Consider the following 25,889-nt stretch of genomic DNA (forward strand, 5'->3'; position numbering starts at 1 on the left):
TTGGTAATTCCACTAATCCCCAAGAAAGATGCTATACAGTATGAACAATCCATCTATAATATTATGTAATGTTTAGGTCACAAGTACAATAAACATGAAGCTGTGATTCAAACTTCGATTCATCAATAAAAAGTGCACAATCCGATTCAAAGCCGAACTCATTTGCTAATTGGTTTAGCTTTGAAGATGTTAACTTGGTGCATAATTTCCTATTAGATGTTAAGCTTCCTTTAAAAAAAAACAAAATATATTATAGACACATCATCTTATTAGCATCAATTAGAATGTAAGTTGACATAAAATTGTTGTAGTAATCCTTAAGGCTAATAAAAATTTGAGTTGCCTCCATGATACATCAGGGAGCAATAGAAAGCGAAAGCATGTATATACTAACCACATAAACTACATTAGAAAAATATATCTGTATAATATACTAAAGAATGGAGTATAAAAATATAAATGCATTGGTGTAAGACAAGGAATTTGATTAATAAGCCATGCTTATTAATATACAAAGCCACCAAAGTTAGGACTCCACTGCTTAATGTAGTGGGTCGACAGGCCGTGCTCTCGAACACGATGATCCCACGATTGAAAAGATTATAGAAGCAAACCTTGTAAAGAATCCTATCTTGTTTGGCTGATCCAAGACCCAAGCATTTGACTTGAAGAAAGTGATGCTGCGAGGACAATGTAAAATTTCTTTGTTAAATGAGTGCTAATCAACTGCATTGCATTAGAATATTCTCTTAAGTTTTTAAAGATTTTTGAACAACTAATGCGGACAAGTGACAAGAACATGACGATGTTTAATTATCCGTGCAGCTTTGGTGAATCCCCGTACTTATCAAGGCCACCAATTAGTAAAAGTTTGACCCATGGGAACCATAAACTTCCATTGAAGACATTACCATCCCTTCCACACCAGCCCACGGAACACGTAGCTAAGCTTAGATCCTGAAGATACGGGAATATGGCCAATTGCAAGAGAGTGCGTGCTTGTATCTTTGAAGGAAGAGTAGCTTTGGTATCTAAGAAAGTTATATAAAATGGACCAATCTTACTCTAGCTCCTATGCTTTCAAATTAATATGATTGGGAGAATCATAAATATATCCCATACTCAATAATGAAAACCATGAACATGCTATGTGAGCTGGTTTTATGCCAATTGTTCTTCAATCGTAGATTTTGCTTCTAGGAAGAAAATACCATAAAGAAAAATCTATATGAAATCATCGGTACTAGGAATTGAATGAAATATGAAACACTTAAAATTGTGACATCATTATGACATAAGAATGATTTGGACTAGAATTTTGTCAGTCGCAAGATCCCTATATTTACTCCGCTCCTTCTAATTGAGGTATAATAGCATTTTTATATCTAAATCTACCAAGGGCTTGCAGCAATGCTACTAGAATATTAGGATGCATTGGCCAGCTACAAGTGGTTGGAAAACAACTCAACAATCATGTCCAATCTAGAGGGAAGTTGTTTAAATTAGATTGGATCGAAAAATCTTACCGGTTTTGAATATGCAATGGATTTGAACCACAAAGTTTTTTTAATCTTTATTTAAATCATCTCAAATTGACCTGAGACTAATATATATAAAAATCTAAATCATCAATTTGTGTTATTTATATCAAATCCTAAAGGTTGACCATAACATCTACCCTTTGTTTATTGATAATTTACATAATATGCTTACGATGTAGTTAGATGGGCAACCGATACATGTTTATCATGATCCATATTTGAACTTTGTTTGATCCAAAATTAGAATTAAAATCAGAGTTCAGTTTTCCGATCCAATTCGATTTGGAATATACAAATCATTGGCCAATCGAACCCACTTGCAAACGTAGCTACATGGACCCAGTGCATCTTTGGAATTAAGCACTAAACCGGGTTTTTAATGCAATAAATGGAGGTATTGCAGAGGTCTTATTGCCTATTTTCTTCCAACAACCCAAGGAAAACCTCAACCAAAGTACATTGATACATGAAAATTATTTTTCCACCAAGTGATAGCATCGGCAAATAAAAGATTTGAGGGAAACAATAATATTTTAATTCGAGCCAACTTGGATGATATCATGACATTGCTGGAAGAAGCTTCATAGCATCTGCCTCCATGGAAGTTTGGGACAAAGTCTACAAACTAGTTAATAGGAATAAATTGCCGTATTCCATGAAGTGTTGGACCAGTTCACAGCCGCTTTTTTTTTTTGCAGGTGACGCCATTTCACATCTAGTCTTTTTGAGCAGTTATGGTTGACCTTCATATTTAGAGCTTGATGTGACTTTTATGAGTAAGACGTGGTTTGGTTACTCATGTCAAAAGATGGGTGCCAACGAAATTTTATGAAGTTCAGTGGCCAAAATCCAGAGGGACAACTTTAAATCTTCTATCACCATACATACATACATACATACATGTATACACACACACACACACACACAAAAGTTCTTGCAAAATTCAAAATGAAATGATCTGATGTTTATCTTAAAACTATGCACACAAGATTGAAAGGTGCTATGTGGTAATCATATGAACTATTCTAATGACTGGAAAAAAAGGTGTGCATAGTACTCACGATCTAATGAGCTGATAGGATGTGTTGTTTCAACCCTTCAATCACAATAACCTTGATCAAGCTTTTGGAAGTAGGCTCTGTAGAGTAACTACAAACAGAAGACAATAGTGGATAAAATATTTTGCTCTCTGCAGCAAATTAGAAAATATTAGGCAACGAGTCTGCTAACCATCTTTTAAACATCTCTCGAGAGTGTAACATAGTTCGGTCTACTCTAGGAACTTAGTTTAGCCTAACCCTAATCAAGCTTTAAACAAGGTTTTCTAGCGTCTAAAATTTTCCATGTTGCTAAAGGGAAGTAGCTTGCATCTTGTTGATGAAATGGATATCTAGCTTGCTCATGCATGAGGTTCGACTGGCAAATCCTTCTACAACGATGAATGACTGTTCTGCCTTCAAGAAAATAATTCAAATCTCCTGAATGAGGTGAATGCATATATAGCCTCATGCATGGGATGCGAGCAACAAAAACAAGTAGATGTCCATCTTGTCTCTCCTATTACAAGTATCCAATCTTACATCTATAACTAAATTATAAATCAATGAAAGAAATCATAAATATCATCGAGGACCAAACTTAACCACAAATGCACCAGGTGGCGCTATTAAAGATTTATATGGACACCATGTCACCACAAATTCATAAAGCTCTTAACAATTTTAAAAAAACAATTTAACAAAAATGCCAAAACCCCAATTCAGTCCAGGTCTTGCCATCTAGGTTAAGCACAATCTAACCATATAATAGCTATTTGTTCGATTAATGAAAACATAGCACATCAATGGATTCAAATTCATCAAAATCATCTCCAAAATCATATCATCCTGCAAGGAACAGAAATGGAAGCAGCTTGACATGATCCTTGACAGAACTGGGTAGACAGCAGAACGTGACACTCGGCTCACACCGAATACCGGGTTTGTAGCTCACACGACCCTTCGCTCCTATAGTTCTAATTGATTTGCTTTTATTTTGGGATCAGGCATCATCGCCCAGGTTGTCTTCTTCAATAAATAAACGAGGAGATCCGGCATAAGGAATCCAATAACATAACACGAGGGTCCGGAGTGATGGATTTCAAAGCTGGAGAAATTGGATTCCCAAATACCAAGGGAGGAGGCATCATAGATTAAAGTAAGCTAATGCATCTTTGGCTGTTGTCACTTCCTAAAATGAGGTGGAGGATGAGAAAATGAAAAGGAATAAGAAGTGAGTCGTAAGTGGACCTGTACAGCTTTGTCATGCTAGAGTCAACTTGCAATGTTATCCATGGTTCGTCGTACAGTTCCAGCTCGGTACCAATAGAAAGGCATATCAACACTTGGTACGTCGAAAAAAATTTATACCATATCATACCGATACAGTACTAGTATAGCACTGATATGAGTTAGGCACCAAGACTACGGACCTTGATGCTAACTATCAATAAGCTTAGCCTTCGATCATATTACGAAGCCTGCAGCTATTCCAAACTCTCAAACCCAACACAGGGCTGAACATTTGCAGTCGAGGCTCAATGTTCATTTGTATGACCTGTTTTTTGTGTTGCAGCCACAGTAGTTTATTGAACATCATGAAATAACTCTGTTAACAAAGACAAAAATGGGTAGAACAAGAGTAAAAGAATATATCCTCACATTCAGAAGCAATGGTATCATCTTATTGATTCCATCATGTTTATAGCAGTATGCAGTAAGACTGGAATTACCAACATCCCCTATGATTTTCTTAAGATGATCATATCTTCTGAAGCTCATTTTTTGTTGGGCATCAAGAATGATTGGTTAAGCGCCAAGAAAAGTAATAGACAATTGATTTTGTTATTTATGAAATAATGCCCAAAACCAACAATCTGTTATCAACAAGCTTACGGATGATGATCAGATGAATGGACAAGCCTATACCTATTCCTTGAACATCGTAGCAAATTTCAACCTGCGTAGTTCACAATCGGGCCTGAGACAAAATTTAAAACCCTCATCATTAATGCTAAGGCCACCTCTGCATCAGCAAAGTTCAGTGTGACCCAGCATCAATTCCTGGCGATATACCCAAATTCCTCAGGGCTTGCCGTGCAGTCACTCAGATCTCATGGGTGAAAAGCATGCTAGAGAATATGACCTAACTACAAACAATCATTGCAATATAAGTTAGAGCATTTTATGAAATTAATCTTCATTAATCTTCATCAACTCTACAATATAATGTACCCAAATCATTATGGGAAATGAGAACCACTTATAGTTTATATCAAGTTGTCTCCTCTTTTTAAATTTTGGCTCAACTCAAGTAACTTGATCAGCACAGGTTACTAGATGAAACATAATTTGATTGTGGTAATAATTTAATAAGATCCAACTTCCTCTTCTTTCCTTTATATCATGTTTAACAAGTTTAAGCCTTGTAAGACTAAGCAGTGGTTTTCTTCAAAATCTGAGTCCAATTTCTAGGTCTCAGAAATTTTGTACTCACCCCAGCTAAAATTTAAACAAGAATACCCCTTAGGGAAGACCGAGCGTAAAAGAATAAAGCTATCAATTGTGCAGCCAGTAGTCTTAAGGAATCGAACAGGCATAGCTTGTTAGGCTATCAAGCTTCTTCAATGAAATGCCCCCCAAACTATACCCTTACCTCTTGAGCACATGGATGCGAGGCCCAAAATGAGATGCACAATAAGACCTGCCAAAATGACTGAGAATTAGTCTCTTACTACATCATAAAGCAAACTCCCCAATCTGACATTCAACCACTGTGATGTTCAAGGGTCTGGAGAAGTGAATTTCTTCCTTTGACAAGTGTTCGGGCACTTTTGTAAATATATCTACTTCTTTGATGCATGCACCCACCTTAGTTAAGTTCTTTTTCTTCTCTCCTTGTTTAAGGAGGAAGCAGGAGTACTGTATTAAATAAAAGCAGGAATATATTTATCAAGTTCCCTGGAATAAATTACCTATATTCAAATATTTGTGGAACCCTAGACAAACTCAGAATCTCCTCTTCCCAAGAGGAGCGTGACTGCTGCAGGAACTCCCAGTTCTATAGTTCCTTTCATGTGCATGCTACATACCAATAATCATGAAGAAAGAGAATAAAATGGACAAGAGTGTTGTTGCTCAATTATGGGCTCAGACCTCAAGCCAACGTCTCTCTCAAATTGAGCTAAGCTATAGTACAGTTCCTGGACTTCTATTGAGACAGCAGGATACATGGCCCAGTTCGATGGATCTACAGTCTAGAAAAGTGTCCAAGACACCTGTCAGCTTGGTAGGTTTCATGCCCACTAATAAAGGGCTGGGCCCAATATGTGCCTAGAACATGGCAAACTCACTTGACCCAGTCAACTAACAACAAACTTGATCCGAATCGGGTCCAGACAGTCAGGAAACCAGCCATAACCTACTTGCTCCCTTGTCAGACCCAAACTACATACCATGTTAGCACACAAGTGCCCAGGCGCACAACAGCAGTGCGCCTGTTGTACGACTCAAAAGGTCCTTTCAGCAACCACATAGCCACAGTGTGCCTTGAGATGCACATAGCGCCCTTTGTTCTGCCACTCGCATGAGATGCATGCTGCTGACATGAGTGGTTTTTGGCAAAATTCCCCACGTTGGGGTTCAAATCCAACATCATGTTTAGAAAATTATTCAGTCAGTGAACTATGTGGATCCTTGTGAAGACCATGAAAGAATGAATGCTAAAGACAATTCAATTTATAAAATTATTTTGACCAAAATGCCCTTAAAACCAACAATTACGTAATTCATATTTGCATAATATATTGTTTGATTAAAATTTGGGTTGCTGTATATGCATTTATAATTTGAAGAGATACGAAACTAAATGAAAGTGTAAGCACTTGATGTAACCTGATCATGCATCTAAACAATTATTTATTTAATATTATATACTAACCTGTACGAATCCAAGGTCAAGCAGCAAACAACAGAACATCCTAGCACTTTCTCACAAAATAGCTTCATGTTATCAAGAAGATACCATCCTGAAATGGGGAAAAGGTAAATAAAGAAAGAAAGAAAAAATCTAAGTTACATATCTGACCATGCAGATTAACTCAGAAAAGACGAATGCATTATTTTCATCTGTGGCGAACAATTAAAGGAATCCTCACATCTCTAACTGCAAATTTGTCCTTTATATTCAATGGAGGCTGCACCCATTGAGATGTATACGTAGGAAGTGTTCCATATTGCCCATCAGATATAATTTCATCTGCACGGACAGTTACCAGATCAAGTCATATACAAAGAAATGTAACAATACCTTAATCAGACATTTGCCATCAAGAAACACTTTATCTGCTTCGGAAAGAGTGCTTACAAACCTAAAGCTTGCAAACGTACCCTGTGCGTAACAAATGACTGCAAGAAAAGAAAACAAAGTTTACTATCTCATTCATGCATGCATAACCACTTATTAGATGTTCACGACTCAAGACAGCAAGATACTAGAATGAGCATATTTGAATTCATCCAGAAAAGTTATTATCATTCATCTGATCTCTTACATTGATCTATATTACAAACCTTAAATTATGTTGATAGACGTTTTGCCAATGATTAAAAATTTTCCTGGTCCCTCTAAATTATTTCTAAATGTAAAAGATTATAAGCAACGTTCAGGATTCCTCTTAAGTATGTGCTTTTTATAAACAAAAAGTGACTTGTATAAACACATAGAATAAATGAGCATAGTAAACTGTGAACCTGCCATGCTGAAGGCATGTATTCACGGTACAAGAGCTTTTCCCCTTCCTTACTTAAAGTTCTCGAGTCCATTTTCCTCTCTGAACACCATTTTCCAAATGCCCTATTGCACGTAAATTAGGAATATCATATTAGAGACCTGATACATCAAAGCTTACTAAGAAATATGGAATATGTCCCACTCATAAAATTAAGTGACAGCGAATCTCTCTTTCTGGAATTTCAATGCAGTAATGTATTGGTTTCCAGCAGTGATAATATTAGCATGAGCTACTCCAAGATCACATGCACAACACTAGTTTTTCAATAACTTGTTATTTTAACTTCACTTGATATATCATAGAACTTGGCAGCCAATGCAACAGCATAGTGCTTTAATAGCATCGTGCTAACAGGTGAATACGTAGATATGTTGATCTGGAATTTACTTTAACAATTCATAATGTTGATAAGAATCAACAAGATATATCCGAACATAACTGAAGTGGCATACAAGACTTCAACTTGAACAAAGAAAAAAAAAAGCAAGTATGCTTTTGAGAGCAAGAAACTGAGGTATAACCATTTTACACAATAATAAGAGATGATATAAATGGGAAATCCTTTCAATAATGATGAATAAGGGCCACTAAAATAGAGCATGTTAATAATTATAGAGATGCTTACATAAAGATTTCTCTATCATATATCTGTTAATAGCTAGAATTCATAAAGCATGACAAAGATGTGTTTTTGTCTTCATACAATACATAAAACATAAATTCAGGAGTAAGCCAATACTCCAGTTCCATTCTGAAACGATTTCTTTTGCTTGTTCTGAAACTTTTCCAAATAATTCAGACAAAGATGCAAACTCTTGCAACACAATTGACTTGCAAGAAGGAAGAAAATGTAGATGCTTCACATTATAATGAGGCTGAGTGATGCCAAAACTAAACGATTTGATAATACACAAAGGGGAACGAATGAAAAAATGGTACATGAATTGACAAAAGACATCATATTATCAATGGAAAAGAAAAGGAACCAATTCTCATGAAACCTTTGCTATTAGTAAGCTAATCTGATATTCATGATATGTTTAATATCAGCAACTGATTTCTAATAGATTGCATTAAATTTGTCAGGTAATAAAAACTACTCTGCTAGATTTTTCAAAAACAAAAATAAATTATTTTCTTAATTAGAAACTAGTGTAAAGATATAACACATATGGACTTTAAAATTATATTAAGCAAGATTTAGTTTAAAAATTTGAATCTTACCTTATGAACTTTTGCTCGCTGAATTGGTATTTTCAAATGTTAAAATTGGAAATAGAATGGTATATGGTATGTTAATAGGCCTATTTATGTGTTTTGGCAGTCAAATTAACCAGTTCAAAAACAAGTAGCATGTAAATAAGTCAAATCCCCTTATGGCACCACTTTTAAACACTAGGACATAAAAATGACCAGGTTGGAACACATCTCAACTGAAACATATCATGCAGATCAAAAACTAGTTAACACTAAATCCTTGAAGGGTAAAGTTCTTCCACAATACATAACCACGAAGGACAAAAATTAAACATATTTAGCTTGTGACCAAAATAAGGTTCATCGTACCGTACCAGTTCAATACCGGTACAGAGAGCGTACCGACACTCCATACAATGAACGGGCCCCATACAGTAGTACCATACTGACACAGTGATAGTGTGGCACCGGTACAGGGCCCAGTTCTAAGATGGTGTATCTTGGTTCCAATACTTTTTGTCTTTTAATTTTGAACTTGTATCCCAACTTCTTGTTCAGCCTGTTGTACAAATAGAGCATATACCCAAGGCCATAGGAGCAGATTGGAATATATTGGTTAAAGTAATAAGGGAAAAAATAATCATTATCAACACTTCCAAGTGCCAGCTTACGCTATGCCAGTGCCCGCACCTTGCCCATGTCAGAAGGGCACCTACTTAATCTTTTTCCAAAAAAAGTTATATTTAACTAAAAAAGCTATTAAGTGTTGTTTCTAAATCTTGGATCAGTATGTGTTACAGGAATATGCTCAGTAAGTTGTACTGTTTTTACAACGTAAGAGAAGTGGACCTCAATATGAGCAAATTTACATCATGAGCTAACCTCTGTGCATCATTTCCTGAGGTTCCAGCTCCAAAAATGGTTGCTTTTGTAGCTAAAACCAACACAGGTTGCGTTTGTAAGAGCTTGCAGATCTCTTGAACAACAGCTTCTGCCACATTTTGAAGGGATAGGTTCTTCCTGCATAACAATCGATATTGGAAGACCAACAGCAAAAAGTAAAGTTGCTAGGGATTCAAATGAGAGAATAAGAGTCTCATATTATGCATATGCAAGAGATGCAGAGGTGCTGGAAAGAGAAAGAAATTTAGTTTGGGAAGGATGCCAGCAAACTTCTATGTGATATCTGATAAAGTGTGAGGATAACTGAGTTCACGAAAAAAGAAAAGTCAGGTGCTTGCATAACTCGTAAACTTATCACTTGAGCTGAGAAGGGTGTGCATTAACCTCACATTTTATATTAAAACATTTCATAATTTGTGTGAAATCATGTGATAACAAACTAGTGCATACAGAATTAACAATCTGCCAGGCATAAATCCTTAGACCTAATAACCAAAATATGAAAACATCACACAAATTTTACCCAGGTTGAATGCACACCCTAGAGCCAAAAAAATAATAAATAAATCAAGTTATATTACCTCAATCTTGAACTAGGCATCCTAACCCCACTTCCGCCCATAATTTATTTATAGATCACAAAATGTGAGGGTTTTCTTTTTATACGAGTTCGTTATGACTTAGGAGGTTTCATGCAATACTATTTTACCAATTAAAAGTTCAATGCTAAGATCACTAGTTTCTATATCAAGGGTTATATCTATATAACTTAATAAAAAGGATACTTCCACAAAATCATAAGTCTGTAAGCAGGCTATAAGGAAAATATTATCTGACAAGGTTAATGAATAAATAAATGTGAAGTTTATGTATAATTGCAAAGTGTCGCAGAGACATGCAACACTCTACTCAAAAATAAACTGGACGGTGTAATTATAAAACATTTAGGGGGAAAGGAACAGGGTATTTTCTTTAGACAATCAGGTTTCACAGCTCGCAGGCAAGTCCAACCACAACCATTGTGTTATTTATATTGGTAAACATATTTTTGAATCTCAGGCATGCATAGACATTTTGGTGCAATGATCTGAGAGATGACTACTTTTGTACACTTTCCCTACAACCTTAAACTGGCATGGAATTTTTCACAAGAGAATTTTGCAAAGGATGGCATGAATATTACGAGTTCATACAAATACAGCTTTAAGCATATTTACCTTTTACTACCACCTATAGGCATGGGTTGACAAGCTCGATCTATCCAATAAAAGGCACCAATGCTGAAAACCCATAAAAAGGCATCAGATTCAAGTCAACTTCTGTTATGAGCAAATAAAAGTATTTTCAAATGAAAAGAGAATACGGTACAACCAGGGACAAATGAAAAGAGGATAATGTACAAACAGGGAAGAAAACAGAATCCTGGAGAACTGAAAAATCCATCAACTCCATCATACTTGACCAAAAATCCACCTAGATTTCCATCCACTTCTCCTCCTTCATAGGCCCTTAGCCTAGATTCCCCCTCCTTTGCTGCCCTTTAGCTCTGATCTGCCTTCCCTTCACCTCCTCCATCTCCCCCTCAATAGTCCTAGACTCTGTTATGGAAGCAATTATAACTGATCCCTATTACACACCCCTAACTGACCTGTTTAACCCAACCCATTTGGTTTACAGGACATCTACAGGTCCAGCAAACTTGACCACTAGAGAATCAAGTTCAAGTTGAAGATTCCAACTCATCGACTTACGATAATATATCTTATATATTATAAGTATTATATATTTATATTATATAGCACAAGTTTTTATCGAAATTCTTATACTCTAATCCCCATTCAGTTCCCTAAGCTTGTCCCAATTTTTCCTCCACCTCACTTCCATGTCTCTTTCCTATACCTCTCCTCTCCTCCACTAGACTCTCTCTGTTCCTCAAATCTCTCTCCTACATCCTCCCCTCTCCTCTACTCTCTCCCCTTCTCTCTTCCTCTCCCTCCTCATCCTTTTAATCCGCCCTCCGCCAAATCAAGCCATGTTAATACACAACCAAATAAGGATACTCCATCATTGGATCCAACTCTTAGATGCAAATTTTATCGACCCATCACCAAATCCAGCTACCTTAACGTTGTCCATGCATAATCCAATAATCCTACCACCATAAATCTGAGTAGCATACTTTTGCTAGTTTCCAATAACCCCTTGATCTAGCGATTAAATTGTGTTGTCTTCCTCCCTAGTTTACATTGGACAAGTAAATGGGTCAAATCCAAGCTTAGTAGCTGACTTTTCTACCTACGATAATGCACCCACTACAAAATCTTCCTAAGAATCTTGAATCTATACATGTTTCCTAGGTGCTTCCTTATTAAAATTGCTCCTAAAATATCTACTTCCTTGCACCCGCACCTGCTCCCGAATTCTAACAACTAATGATCCGAGACAATCAACAATACCCAAATCAGGTTGAATCAACCATAGTTGACCCATTGGCAAATTAGTTAAGTATTGACCATGACCATTTGGACTTGCTATAGAATCTTGACCCAACCTTACCCATTGCCATCATTTTAGATTTGTTGCCTTCGACTTGGATAGCCATTGCATCATCAAGACCAAGAGTTAGCACTATAGCCAAAATGTCGAACTTGATTCACCTCCAACAAGGGTAGTTAGGTAGTTCTCCCTTCCTCTCTTCCTTCCTCCCCTACCCCATCCCACCAACATTATTAAACTTAAACAAGTTAAGTGAGCTTAATCTCAGCTCGATTAACTTTTCAAGCTTGAAGGAGCCAAGTTCAAGCTAGCTCGACAATGTAAGAGCCAAGCTTGAGCTACGCTTTCTCAACTTGCCGCCAGCTCAAGATGACTCTTTTTAATTCAAGCCAAGCTCGAGCAAAACCTAGCTTGCTTGTGTTCGGCTTGTTTACACCCCTAGAAAGAAGAGAAGGGATAAAGTGACATGCGAGGAGGCATGACACTACAAGGGTTGAAACCTCAAACCAATTCTGACTGAGCTCCACATTAACTAAACCATTATATATAATTTGATGGGGGGGTCACATCAAAAATCAAAATATGGAGACTGCTGAACAAAAGTAATTCATTAAGCATTATCTGAGGTCCTACCGATATCAAGACAAGCATAGGAGTACAATATTTAACTTTAATATAATGTAAACCAATGTTAATTGTTGAAATTGAGGAAAATGCTCAGTATCTACCCTTCACATATTGTTCTCCCATATGATAGAAGAAATCATGATTTATTCACATTGCATAACTACATATAGTCTATGTAGTATAGCTATATGGTGTCCCCATCTCAAACATATTTTTATATCTAATTGTGAATTCAACTATGAGTCCTATGCCAGCAAACATTGCTCATGAATGAAAATCTAGAATAAATTAGAGGATTGTTTAAAAGAAAAAAAGGTAGCTGACTGATCATAGTTAAGGAGAATTCTGAAATGATTCACATAGACGGCCCTTAGAGATTGAAGAAACCTTCTTCATTTGGTTACTTTTGTAGTTCCAAACTTTCAATACTCACACTTAGTAAGCAGCAGTTAATTACTATAAACACAAACATCTACAATGAATATTGCTATCATAGTTATAGTTTTTGGTAAGCAGCAACATAATAGTAATACATAACTCGAAAATGAAAAGGATTTTTTATGCGAGAGGAATGCACATGCTAAGGTAAGGTCATGAGGGTAACTGAACATGAATACTGTTACCTAGTCATCTTGCAAGCAGAAATCAAAAGTTCTTGGCAATGAAGGAAGACCTGTCTATCATAAGAAAATGGAGACCGACACCAAGAGCTTCACTTTCCCTTTGCAAGTGAAAATGCATTGCCTGTAAAATTAAACAATGTTTTTGGAAATTAGTAAAATTAAACAATGTTTTGGGAAATCAATTCAGCCATCTCTCATGTACATAAATGGCAATGCTCCAACTATTTACTTGGGTTTGGTCTATCTATCCTACTTTCCCATCCATCTGTCCTAATTCATCATTTTTTCCAGTGAAACCATAGAAAAATGCTCTAGATGTAAAGGAATGAAATGGGTTGCATCCATTACTCTAAGGAGCATCAGAGTCAAATAGACCAACTAGCATGCACAAGCCAGGGGGACCATCAAAATTCAATCTCATTCAACTGGAAATCAACCGTGAAGAAACCAGTCTAATACATACCATAACCATCAAAACTTCTATTTCAAGAACTATATTTTCTAGAGATGCATGTTGTAATCATAATTGTCTAATATATGTCAATACGGCTAGTATTCTAATGAGTAAGGAACACACTTACCTTGAGAGCGGCCAAAAATTCAAAGCTGCTGTAACAACGGATATACAGGAAGCGTCTCATGCAAGCTAAGAATAATTCATCATCACAAAAGCACATCTGTGTAATTTCAGTGGCATCATACTTCTGATATTCTCCATTGTCTTCCCAATAGGTACTGTTGGCTGATTCTGTGAAATATTAAGCTGAAATTTCAGTGTGCTAGGTATGCTACAACTCAATCCTAATTAACTTAAAAGTACTTCGCACAGCTAACTTCCAAAATGAAAAGATCATTTGTTTCGTTTGGGGCATGATGATATAGGCAGGGACCACTTTAAGGAGCAATGTGTGGCTAAAGGATTCATTCAAACTTATAAATCTAAGGCTTGAGACTTCATCAGAAGCAAGAAAAGTCATCTGACTGACAGGATATAAGGTTTGATTAAGGTATATCTCTTTCTGATATGTAACCACTTTCAAGAACCATAGCTGCTTTTGCAGACTTGCAGTTACTCGTATAACGGAAAAAGAGTTATCTAATTCAATGTTTGGACCTTTCCTGAGCCCCATAAGAGCATGGTCCTCAAGTGAGTAACAAATAACTACTAATCATTTAGCTATCAACACCAAAGACAACTATCATTTGTGACTTACAACTTGGATTTACCAAACGATGACTTTGACTTTTTACTCCAATTATTGACATATTAACCTCCATTTCAGAGCTAGATTCACCTTTCTATCTAAGATTTAATATCCGAAGCACTTCCCATGCTTTTTAATAGCTCCCCAAAGCAAACCTCCATTGCATTGCACTCATCAAAACAACCAACAGCTGAGTTCCCCAAAAATCTATCAGAAGAAGTGAATGCAATACAAATCCTTCTTCATTCCTACTGTCATTAAAATAGACATTGCAGTTTCTAATTCGTAAGTAACAAAGTCACTACTTTAAGCACAAACCGATACTTCTATCTTCCTATCTCTCAGTCCATCATAGATGCTGCATAATTGGAACAATTCGACGTCATATTTCCTAGGATTCCATAACATGAACATTCTCCGCTACCCGACTAACTAAAAGAAGCATAGAAAAGCGAAATTTCTTACTGTAAGCTTCCATTATACGATGCTTCAAGATCTGGGAGAGCCGAAGCACATCGAAGCGGCAATCCAGATCGAAGTACATCACCATCCGCTCCAACCCTCCAAAACGTATCCCCTTCCACTCCTCGGGAAGGATGCAGTGGACAGCGGCCTGGGAGAAGCCATGAGAACGGATCTCAGTGTCAAATAGGAATAATTAAAAACAAGGAAATCAAAAGAAGGGGAACGAGGGAAGGGGATTTACGTGCAATAGAATTTGGGATTTGGCGGAGGGAGAAGGGCCTGCGATCTCGACGACGTTGCCGACGCGGAGGGGGACGCGGTGGAGGGGAGGGAGGAAGAGGAAGGGGCGCTCCGTGAGAACCCTAGCGAGCATCGCCTTGGCGGTCTCGTCGCCATGGATCCACCCTCGGGGGTTTTCCTCCATTCTATTGTATTATTCTGCTAGTTTTGGCATCATGCTTTCACAGGAGTTGAGGTATTACATTTACTTTGAACTAAAGCCGGCAGAGCGCTTGCCGACTTTGGCTTAAACTATCTTCCGCCCGCGCGTGATTTCTCTTCGCTTGGCGGCTTGTTGGTACGGAAAGGAATAGTATTTGATAACCTTGATCAGTCTTCGATAGATTTTTGATAGCCAGAAAAAATCTAGGACTCTTACTTAGTAGTTTTTATGCTTTTTTAAGCGACTTTTTGTCACCTAAAAGCTTTTAATCTCTGATTTTCTTAAAAGTAATTTTGATGACAATGTAAAAGAGAATGGTTTGCTAAATGGTGCCAAATTTGTGATCGAAAATTGTAGTGAACTTTTGTGGTTGTGGATGCATGTCATTTATTTGATACTACGGTGCTATTGGTAGAGATACGAGCTGCATGGGAGGATCTAGCATAAGTAGATACTGTGTCGGGAGCGTCAAATATAATTTTGGAAGAGGACTTTAAATTTATGATCTCATGGATATTGGGTCAAGCAGATTGAAAGGATGATTCTCATCAATTCTATGGAATATCTAGAGACTGTCCCATATTGCTTTTGAAACGATGAATGATTATAGAGAGGCTAATAATGCAATAGATTTGGTAGTCATGCATATTGCTAACCATTCAAGGGTGGTTCATTGGGAGTCTATTCCTCAATTTCTAGCCAATTTCTCATATTTAAAATGTGGTTCCAAGGCTAGTTAATGGAAGCCATCTCAACAAATAAAAAAAAAAATAGAAGGAGGGCTTATCAAATTATTAACAAGGTCATGCATTGTTATAAAGATAATCTAGTCTTGACATATGGATTAATTCAGGGAATAATACATCTCCAACTGTTGTAAGTTCAAAGGATTTCTATGCAAATATGAATATTCCATGAACTACTTTGCGTTTTTTTTTTTGCCTCCATTTTGCAGTATATGTATTTGAATATTCTTCTTTTAGCTTGCATTATTTTGGATGGATGCATGATGCCAAGTAAACATTTATATTTTAATGGTACAATTCGATTTCGTCTACTTTGTACACTTTATAAGATGTGTGGGGTTTTGCATGTGATCTTAGTAGTAGTTTTTATGATGCTAGCGATGGATAAACTATTCTAATGCTAGTCAAGCTTTTTAATCCAAGCAACATGTACTGCAGTCAAAAAAATATAATAGTTGTAGCTACGAAATCTGAATAGCATCTCACTCAATATGATTCTCCATGATAAAAGAGAATTGGCACGACTTTTACATTTATTACCAAACAAGTTAGATCAATTAATTATGGAGTTGCCAAGTCAATAGTTATAGGTCCACTAAACTTTCCATTTGAGAGATAAGCACTCCAAAGCATTTTTCTTAAAATATAACCTTATGCTCCATGTGTTATGTTAAATAAAAAAATTATGTAACCACAGTCTAACACCTAATTGTACCTTCATGTTACTCTAGACACCCACCTCTCTAATAAAAAAATAAAAATAAAAGTAAATAAAGATAAAAAAATATTTCAACGAGTTAGAAAACATTTATCATAAGAGTGATCAATGAAACCACACAAATTTTATTAAATAAATTGAGAATAGGTGATTATTACTATATTTATAAAGATGCAAAAAAAAAGTATATCTTCAACATGCGATGGTTGACTACCTTAGCAGCTTGCGGAACATTCATTCTACATACTGCACTTCCTTGAGAACTCCTCTACACCTATTCTACTTATAGAATCTCTGATTTTAACCAGTGGCAATCTTAATTATAGGAAAAGAGTCCATTTGACTTTGGTCCATTGTGAAGGATTACATAAGGGAGGTATCTAAAATTTCACTTTTCTAAAGCCAATGACCAATTTAAAATCTTTAGACTGGAAGCTTGATAACAGATCCTCACACACTTCATTATTGATTGGTACTTAGAATAATTGTACAATCCAAGACCCGTTCAATTCAAGCAATTCAATATATCCCTAAATTATAACATTTGCGTTAGCTAATCAATCAAGACCCTGTAATATTAAGTACAATTGGTATATTTTTCTATCAAAAAAAAAAAGAATAAGTAATAAAACTATGCGTACGGAAAGTAGTAGTAACACATAACAAAATTTATGGACGTTCATCATTAACATGCAACGGAATGTATCAAATCTAAATTTCTAATCATCAGGATCCGTTTACAACTCCGCCGGCTACAGTATCGTACACGTCCGGCTTCAAAATTCGTTCGGCTTTCCACCTGGACCGGGCATTGGTCTCGGTCTCGACCGCCAGCAACATTGACGGTTGACCAATTCCTCCCTTCTTTTTCTGACCATCTGGAAACGGTAAAACACTAAAAAAAACTAAAAACAGAAAAATCTTTCCAAAAGATCCTCCCCAATCACCAGCCACCCATTCCATGATCACATGTATCTAGAATACGATGGCAGTCCCTGGCCCACCGACCGATGGACTCTCTCACCAAATCTTCGCATCAAAAATAAATATCTCTCTCTCTCTCTACATTCCGTGTTAGCTCTGCCATACTCTCTCGCCAGTCGCCAGCCCTTTCACGGCCCCAGGTTAGATCCGCCGCACGATGGAAACTTTACTTCCATCTAGGGTAAGACACGTAATCCCCAATATTCGTGCTTTCCAAAGCTAATGCTGAACACGACTTTCATGTGCCACGTGTACATCATGGACTATCAGACGTCAAAACTGTCTGCCTTCCAGCGGACGTTGCCCGGGTCCTGGTCGTCTCCTCTCTTCCCTATTTCTAACCCTTCGTCCGACTCTCCACCCGGTGAGAAGGGAAGCCGAGAGCGAGAGAAAAATGGAGCTGAAAATGGGATTTTTATCCTCCTCCAGTACTCCTGCCCTCCTCCTGCTCTTGCTCTCCTCTCTGCTCCTCCTCCGCCGCTTCCCCCTCGCCGGTGCGGCCGACATCCCCCTGGGCTCCACCCTCACCGCCTCCAACTCCTCCTCCTGGACCTCCAACAACAAGACTTTCTCCGTCGGCTTCGTCTCCGACCCCGAGAACCCCTCCCTCTTCCTCGCGGCCATCACCTACTCCGCTGCCATCCGCGTCTGGACCGCCGTCGGCGCCGACAACACCCCCGCCGCGGTCGACTCCGCCGCCTCCCTTCAGCTCCGCTCCGACGGCGACCTCCGCCTAACTAACGGCTCCGGCTCCGTCGTCTGGCAGTCCAACACCTCTGGGAAGGGCGTCACCACCGCCTCCCTCAGCGATAGCGGCAACCTCGTCCTCCAGAACGGCAGCGGCTCCACCGTCTGGCAAAGCTTCGACGAGCCCACCGACACCATCGTCCAGACTCAAAATTTCACCGTTAACCAGACTCTGAGGTCCGGGATCGACTACTCCTTTTCTCTTAATGCTACTGGAAACCTCACCCTCACTTGGAACAACAGCGTTTCTTACTTCAATAACGGATTCAATTCATCATTTACTGCCAATAAAACCCTTACTTCCCCGGTCTTGACCCTCCAGACCGATGGAATTGTTTCTCTCTATGATCAATCGCTCTCGACTTCGGTTGTCATAGCTTATAGCAGCGATTATGGCGAGAGTGGCGTGGCGATGCGGTTCTTGAGGTTGGATACTGATGGGAATTTGAGGGCCTACAGTGTTCCCAGTGGCAGCACCACCCCCGTCGACCGGTGGTCGGCCGTGGCGGACCAGTGCAAGGTCTTCGGCTGGTGCGGCAACATGGGAATTTGTAGCTACAATGAAACATCGCCGGTCTGCGGCTGCCCGTCAAGGAATTTTGAGCTTGTCGATCCGAGTGATAGCCGGAAGGGGTGTAAGATGAAAACCGAGATCGCAGATTGCCCTGGTAATTCTACCATGCTGCAATTGGATAATTCGCAGTTCTTGACCTACCCGCCGGAGATCACGACGGAGCGGTTCTTTGTCGGGATCACAGCATGCCGGTTGAACTGCCTTTCGGGCAGCTCTTGTGTTGCCTCCACCGCCCTAGCTGATGGGTCCGGCTATTGCTACCTAAAGGTATCAAATTTTGTCAGTGGGTATCAGTCTGAGTCTCTCCCGAGCACTTCATTCGTCAAGGTCTGTGCTCCTGCTCTTCCAAACGAGCTATCATCGGCTTCAGTCAATATCCAGAAGGATTCATCTACAGTGAAAGGTTGGGTGGTAGCTGTTGTGGTGGTGGGCACTATCTTGGGGTTGATGGCTTTGGAGTGGGGGCTGTATTGGTGCTTCTGCCGGAACAGTCCTAAGTATGGCCCTTCATCAGCTCAGTATGCACTTCTTGAGTATGCTTCCGGTGCTCCTGTGCAGTTCTCATATAGAGAGCTACAGCGTTCGACAAAGGGATTTAAAGAGAAGCTTGGGGCAGGGGGATTTGGAGCTGTTTACAGGGGGGTCCTTGCAAACCGGACCATTGTTGCAGTGAAGCAGCTTGAGGGGATTGAGCAAGGGGAGAAGCAGTTCCGGATGGAGGTAGCCACCATAAGCAGCACCCACCACTTGAATCTGGTCAGGCTGATTGGTTTTTGTTCCGAGGGACGACACAGGTTGCTAGTTTATGAGTTCATGAAAAATGGTTCACTGGATCATTTCCTCTTCTCTAGGGAGTCGTCGGGGAAGTTAAATTGGGCGACTCGCTTCAGTGTGGCCATGGGGACTGCAAGAGGGATCACTTACTTGCATGAAGAGTGTCGGGATTGCATTGTCCACTGCGATATAAAGCCAGAGAACATTCTCCTTGATGAGAACTACAATGCCAAGGTCTCAGATTTTGGTCTTGCAAAGCTCATACATCCCAAAGACCACCGGCACCGGACGCTGACCAGTGTTAGAGGGACTAGAGGTTACTTAGCTCCAGAATGGCTCGCAAATCTCCCGATCACATCAAAGTCCGATGTTTATAGCTACGGGATGGTGTTGCTGGAGATTGTGAGTGGGCGGCGGAACTTCGATGTCTCAGAAGGGACTGGCAGGAAGAAGTTTTCCATATGGGCGTATGAAGAGTTTGAAAATGGGAACATCAGAAACATCGTGGATGAGAGCCTTGCTGAGCAGGATGTGGACATGGAGCAACTGGAAAGGGCAGTACAGGTGAGCTTCTGGTGCACCCAAGAGCAGCCGTCTCTGAGGCCATCCATGGGGAAAGTGGTGCAGATGTTGGAAGGGATCATGGAGATTGAGAGGCCTCCTGCTCCAAAGGCTACAGATTGCTCACTTAATATCACCAGTGGCACTTTAAGTGCTAGTGCTCTCACTACTTTTGCTGCCTCAGCTCCTGCAACCTCTTCATCAAGTGCATATCCAACTACAGGTAGCTCATCATTCATTTCCAGGAGGAACTTAGAGAAAGCTTCCTCGTCGCTTCTTGCTTCAGATCAATCTACCACATAAGTACGTACCTCACAGAGCCTCAAAACTTGCTTTATGTCTGTATACTTGAAAAACCTTAGTCCCACAAGGGCAATCAGGAAGAAGGAGAAGACACCACATTTCAGTTACTGTATTATGCTGCTTTTTGAATAATGTAATTAGCAGGAGGTAATTCTCCACCAATTCACTCTGTACTTTCATCTGAACTAAGATATGGGAAGCTTATTGCGTTGCGTGTATTAATAACAAGCTGGGGTGTCTTTCTGTTTTTTAGAATTCAATTGGTGAAAAAAAAAATGCCGGTTGAATGATGAAATATAAAATGCAGTACTGTAGTTTTGATTCAGGAAATTATGAGAATGAGGTACTTGTCCATCCTTCACAGTTTACAAGTTCATCGGAACTGAGGTACAGGGAGCTAATTGCTGTTTATCAACTATTAGAAACTGACGATCATTGTTTCTAACTTCAACTGGTGACAATCTTCTAGTTGAATGATCAGATGTACACAAGCCTGCATTTTGTTTGGGCTATGACCTTTCATTTGCTATTATTTGTGCTCGAGTGAGCAGGGATTAATCTCTTGATGCCTGTTCCAATGCAACTTTTTTGTGCTGTTATTTTGGAATCAGTGTGAGATTTATTGTTGCCTGGACACTCTCAGATGCTAATTCACTTGTAGTATTGGTTGCTGCATCATAGAAATATTTTAGATCTCATTCGTTGAGGCATTGCTTATACATGCTCCCAGATTTGGTTATTTTCAGTTATTCTTATTAGTTGAAGCTGAGGTATGATAGTTTATTAGGTCATTTATGTCATATCTGATGTATGAAATACGGCTGCTTACTCATTTCTAATGTTACTTTCCTGCATCACAGAATTTGGAGATTCCCTCATTAAAATATTTCTTGCAGATCTGTTGGCTTTAATAATTATCATCCTTTGTTGTGGCAAAGTATTTACCATATGAAATTATACATCGTCTGTTACCACTTATCACTCATCTTCTTTCGCCATGATAAGAATCATAAATGTGCAAAGGAACTTAACATAATGACACAAAGTGTAGATATTTGCCTCGCAGAGCCGAGGCATCTGCAGGAAGTATCAGACATCATAAACCTGATAGTAGTTAAAATTTGAAATACCCTGTGGAAGAAATGCCTTAGGCGTTGCTGAACCATGATTTTATGCGAACCATGCCCAGAGCTTCTGCCAATAATCAGGCAAGAAATATGGCAACTATGAGTTGGCTTGCAACTCTGTGAGGCTGTGCCCAGCCTTGGGCTTAGTAGACCAAGTTTCAAGCTTTTGCTTACATTTCCAATTCCGACTTCTCCATTCTTTTTCCTGGTCCATTTTGTTCGCTTTCTCCCCTGGGACTGTTGATAAACAGTCTTGTATTTTGTTTTGAAGTCCCATAGTACTTCAACATTTTGCCTGCCTTCCAGAAAAATAGATGTGTCAAAGTTCTTTGGTCTCTCAAGTTCCGTCAGTGGAATGGAAAGGAGGAGAGGAAAAAGGAGAGTAGAAAAGAAAGAGAAGGATGAGTATTAAGGGAACCAGCTTCTCTTTGAAAATATTATCCATCCGCATATATTTGCATCGTAATATAAGATAATATAACAACTACAACAAGTAATCGTAATAAAAATGATAATGATTCATTTTTTGAAGAGTAATAATGATAATTCATAAAAATTGAGATTGAACAATTTGAGGACAACTAATCATTAGGGAACAGTTCAGCCAATGACAAATTAAACATACTTGAATTATCGCAATGTCTTTAGTGATATGAAAAATAGCTTTTTTCCTCCCTTTCCTACGATGTCATGAACTCATGGCATGAGTGACTGAATCTTCTACTCCAATATCATTCTTCACTTAGATCTTGGTACATGAACTTTCCATGCAAATATGTGTCTCAATGTTAGCGGTGTAGAACAACATGCTACTTGACGCTAATCAAACATGCTGGCCTAGGATCCAAAACAAACATCAATTAAATCAACCAACAGCAGTGGAAGAAAAAAGAGAGGAAGAGAATGACAAATTTATTCGAAAGAAAATAAAAGCTAAAACAATATGTTTGGCTCCCACTCTCAAAGATGTCTCATTCTTTCCTTCTCTAACTCTCTCCCCTTCCTAATAAAACCACATACTCTCTCCTACTACAAGACAAAAACAAACACGTCGCCACATTAAAAGATGAAAACATCACTATCCTAATTCAACTGAAAAATAAACTTAAAAACATTATGCGTAAGGCTCAACTTAACTAAAGTGGACTAGCACTAAAAATAAATTCCAAATAAAATAAGGACTTAGCAATGAATCTCAACATGTAGAGCCAAGGAAGTCCCCCTTCTATGCCACTCATATGCCATCTCCCTCTCTCTCTCTCTCTCTCTCTCTCTCTCTCTCTCTCTCTCTCTCACTCACTCACTCATGCACACACACAATGGTGATGCGGGCTTCCATTGATGAAGTTTTTTTTTGGGTGGATAATTGAGGACCTAGAGAAACAACTTCAGGATCTGATCCCATTTATGTTGATCGCTACTTAAATATCTTCCATTGGTAAGCATGAACCAGTGATTATAATTTGATTAAATTTTTTGTACTTATAAACCATCGTATTTGGTATTAGCTTTATAACAATTATAGTTAACCTTTAAGTTACTACATATTATATGAAAAGAAGGATCATCATGGTTTTTATTTCATTCAATTTTTTCTTCTCTTCAAAACTCTTAGAGGGAAAAAAAAGAACTTCTTCCTTTCTCCCAAACACTAGTGCAGCAAGAATGCTAACCATCAAACTCAGCTAGTTTGGATTGGTATAATGAATCATCATTCATCAAGATGCTCTGGTATCCTTGAACATCAAAATTTCTGTTTTATAGTCTGAATGCTATCTATGACCGGCTGTCGACCTAACTCAACCCTCCACCTCTTTTCATTTGTATCATACTGGTTGCAGATATTAAATTTATGAACCTATATTATCTTGGTAAATTTACTACTAAGTTTCTATTACAGTTAAATCGAAAATCAATATCAGTCAGTCAGTCTTTTAGTCATGGTTCTGATAGCTGAATAGTTCTAATTCTTCTCCAAGAGGAGGCCTGATCGTAACTCTGTATAAAGCACAGCTTTTAAAAATATGTGGAGCTTTTTTGACTGCATCACCTCAACCCATGTCTATCTTGTTTTGAACAGTATCCCCTGAATGCTCTCATGCCCTTGATAGATGCAGCCCCAGCAGGCTCAACCCTCAATGTTGTATGTAGAGCAAATCCTGTCCTTGATGCAGCAGCAGCAAGCAGCTGTGATAGGCCAGATGAGGACGAGTCTTGGTGTGGCTAGCAGATTCAACATACGTCATGGTAAAGTAGCAGCATTATGAAGCAGCGGGGTGCTGACAGGGGATTTTCCTGATTTCGAGCACGAGAGGAGAGCTGGAGAGCAAGATGCCAGGACTCTGTTGTCAGCTGAACTGTGAGGTGCCATCTATGAAGGGCAGACTGGAGAGAGGGCCAAGCCTCCATACCTGTAAGACTCTGTTGAGGAGGCAAAATGAGTGATGCCAACAATGTTTATCTTGGCAGCATGCAAGCTTTCAAACTACATGTTGCTTAGAACCTTGAGGGGTGTGCATATAGCTGTATCATGGGTGAATTTACTTAGAACTTGCAGGCACTGGTCCTTTTGATACCATGATATGTGTCCCTGAGAATCATTGTATTTGTGGTAGGCTTTTCTAAAGATACAAGGGTGGAAGCATGGATGATGTTGCTATCGCCTTCTTGCACCCTAGATTATATGTTCTTTTTGTCGGCCATATCTTGCATTTAGCAATTATTGAAAAAAAGCATTATCTTTCCCAAATTACAGTTAAGCATAAAACATTCTTTCTTGAAGCAGACATGTAAATTCTTTTTTATAAATCAATTCATATGTGACGGCCGCAGAAGAGGAGAAGTTTACTGCAACGTCCTAAACCAAAGCAATTTTCTGAAAGAGCCAGTGCCGAGTATGTAAGACTAAGTCTGCTGAAGCTGTAGTTTGTCTCAGTCAGGAATTTAACATGAAGTTTCAGGGTATAATTTCTTGGCAGATATCCTAAGAGATGAAGGAATGAAGAATAATGAAATATTTCACATTTAAGAATTACCACCAAATCTAGAGACTTGAATCCTCTTAAAGGAGGATCAGTTTTCCTTTTAAATTTTGCCCTAATATTTGGTGGCCCTATCACATCATATTTAGTGGGCAACATTGACAAATGGTGCTTGGTGATAGAATATTTCCTGGTTCTGCTACATGTCTCTATTAGGATTTGTACTTTATTCTATGGTGGCCCTATCACATCATATTTAGTGGGCAGTATTGACAAAATGGAACTCAGTGAGAGAACATTTCCTAGTTCTGCTACATGTCTCTATAAGGATTTGCAAGGCATTGGATGAGATATATGATTTCTTGCAATTTAGGCTTCTTAATTAAAATATTATGGTAAATATGATCTATAAGAAAATTTGTCTTACATTGTTGTGCTAGGTGAGTTGACTGGTTCTTGGAAGCAAGAATCTTTTAGTACTAAAACCTATCCCTTGAATATGCTCCTATAACCTGCTCCTGACCTTGTACCTATACTGTGATCTGCATAGAGAGGGTCTTTCATTCTCACTCCCTATCTAATTCCAAATCCTGCTTTGGATGTGTAACAAGCAAATTGGTGGCAGGGATGACTACTTAAATAGGATGGGATCCTATAACCATAAAAAAATTAAAAATATGCGAAAAAAAAAACATAAGTTAAACTAATGACCTAGAAACTTGTATATGCTCGTGGAATAATATAATTAAGTAATTACAACTTTCAAGAAAAATGTCTCATATTGCTTGAAACATTGCCATCTGAGTCATGGATAATATGCGTAACCTATTAAAAGTTTGCAAAAGTGAAGGACCAAATAAGTTCCATAGAAATATTTGATATCTGCTCATCGACCCATAAACGTTGAAGAGAATGTCGCTGTAAAGAAAAAAACAATGCATCCGACATTCCTAGTTATGATAAACTCAGTTGGTGGCCTACCTTAGTGGACTTCGAAGATAAATTTGCCACTTTTACATTTAATAACTATAACGTCGTAACAATT

The 25,889-nt window shown here is 38.5% G+C and overlaps 2 protein-coding genes across 8 annotated transcripts; one reads left to right on the forward strand and one right to left on the reverse strand.

The window, feature by feature from the left end:
- Nucleotides 1–363: 363 nt before the first annotated feature.
- On the reverse strand, nt 364–15,333 carry LOC103702671 (DNA repair protein XRCC2 homolog). Of its 7 annotated transcripts, XM_017841692.2 has the most exons (12): nt 15,129–15,333; nt 14,888–15,035; nt 13,799–13,965; nt 13,268–13,338; nt 10,689–10,751; nt 9,451–9,588; nt 7,331–7,433; nt 6,949–6,985; nt 6,736–6,836; nt 6,519–6,606; nt 2,603–2,690; nt 364–680 (listed from the first exon to the last, which is right to left on the reverse strand). In XM_017841692.2, exons 1-10 carry the CDS (start codon nt 15,309–15,311, stop codon nt 6,583–6,585), a joined length of 1,035 nt encoding a protein of 344 aa, XP_017697181.1. In that variant the 5' UTR covers nt 15,312–15,333; the 3' UTR covers nt 364–680; nt 2,603–2,690; nt 6,519–6,582. The 7 variants fall into 7 exon arrangements, with proteins under 7 accessions (XP_017697181.1, XP_008783417.1, XP_038988738.1 ...); XM_008785195.3 differs by lacking the exon at nt 2,603–2,690; XM_039132810.1 differs by lacking the exons at nt 364–680; nt 2,603–2,690 and adding an exon at nt 4,916–5,282 and having other exon boundaries at nt 6,968–6,985.
- A 2,756-nt stretch (nt 15,334–18,089) lies between these two features.
- LOC103702673 (G-type lectin S-receptor-like serine/threonine-protein kinase At1g34300) lies at nt 18,090–24,561 on the forward strand. The gene is made up of 2 exons (XM_008785199.4): nt 18,090–20,736; nt 23,944–24,561. Exon 1 carries the CDS (start codon nt 18,172–18,174, stop codon nt 20,734–20,736), a length of 2,565 nt encoding a protein of 854 aa, XP_008783421.1. The 5' UTR covers nt 18,090–18,171; the 3' UTR covers nt 23,944–24,561.
- Nucleotides 24,562–25,889: the final 1,328 nt, after the last annotated feature.

This window comes from Phoenix dactylifera, chromosome 1 (genome assembly GCF_009389715.1).
Source record: "Phoenix dactylifera cultivar Barhee BC4 chromosome 1, palm_55x_up_171113_PBpolish2nd_filt_p, whole genome shotgun sequence".
Classification (NCBI taxonomy): domain Eukaryota; kingdom Viridiplantae; phylum Streptophyta; class Magnoliopsida; order Arecales; family Arecaceae; genus Phoenix; species Phoenix dactylifera.

What these genes read in the sequence shown, in the direction of transcription:
- LOC103702671 (XM_008785195.3), bottom strand. Translation starts at nt 15,311, where the DNA reads ATGGAGGAAAACCCCCGAGGGTGGATCCATGGCGACGAGACCGCCAAG. An exon ending in ACATGCCTTCAGCATGGCAG is followed by an intron (nt 6,986 to 7,330) that starts GTTCACAGTTTA and finishes CTTTTCTTGCAG; the next exon opens with TCATTTGTTACGCACAGGGT. An exon ending in ACAAATTTGCAGTTAGAGAT is followed by an intron (nt 6,607 to 6,735) that starts GTGAGGATTCCT and finishes TCCCCATTTCAG; the next exon opens with GATGGTATCTTCTTGATAAC.
- LOC103702673 (XM_008785199.4), top strand. Translation starts at nt 18,172, where the DNA reads ATGGAGCTGAAAATGGGATTTTTATCCTCCTCCAGTACTCCTGCCCTC.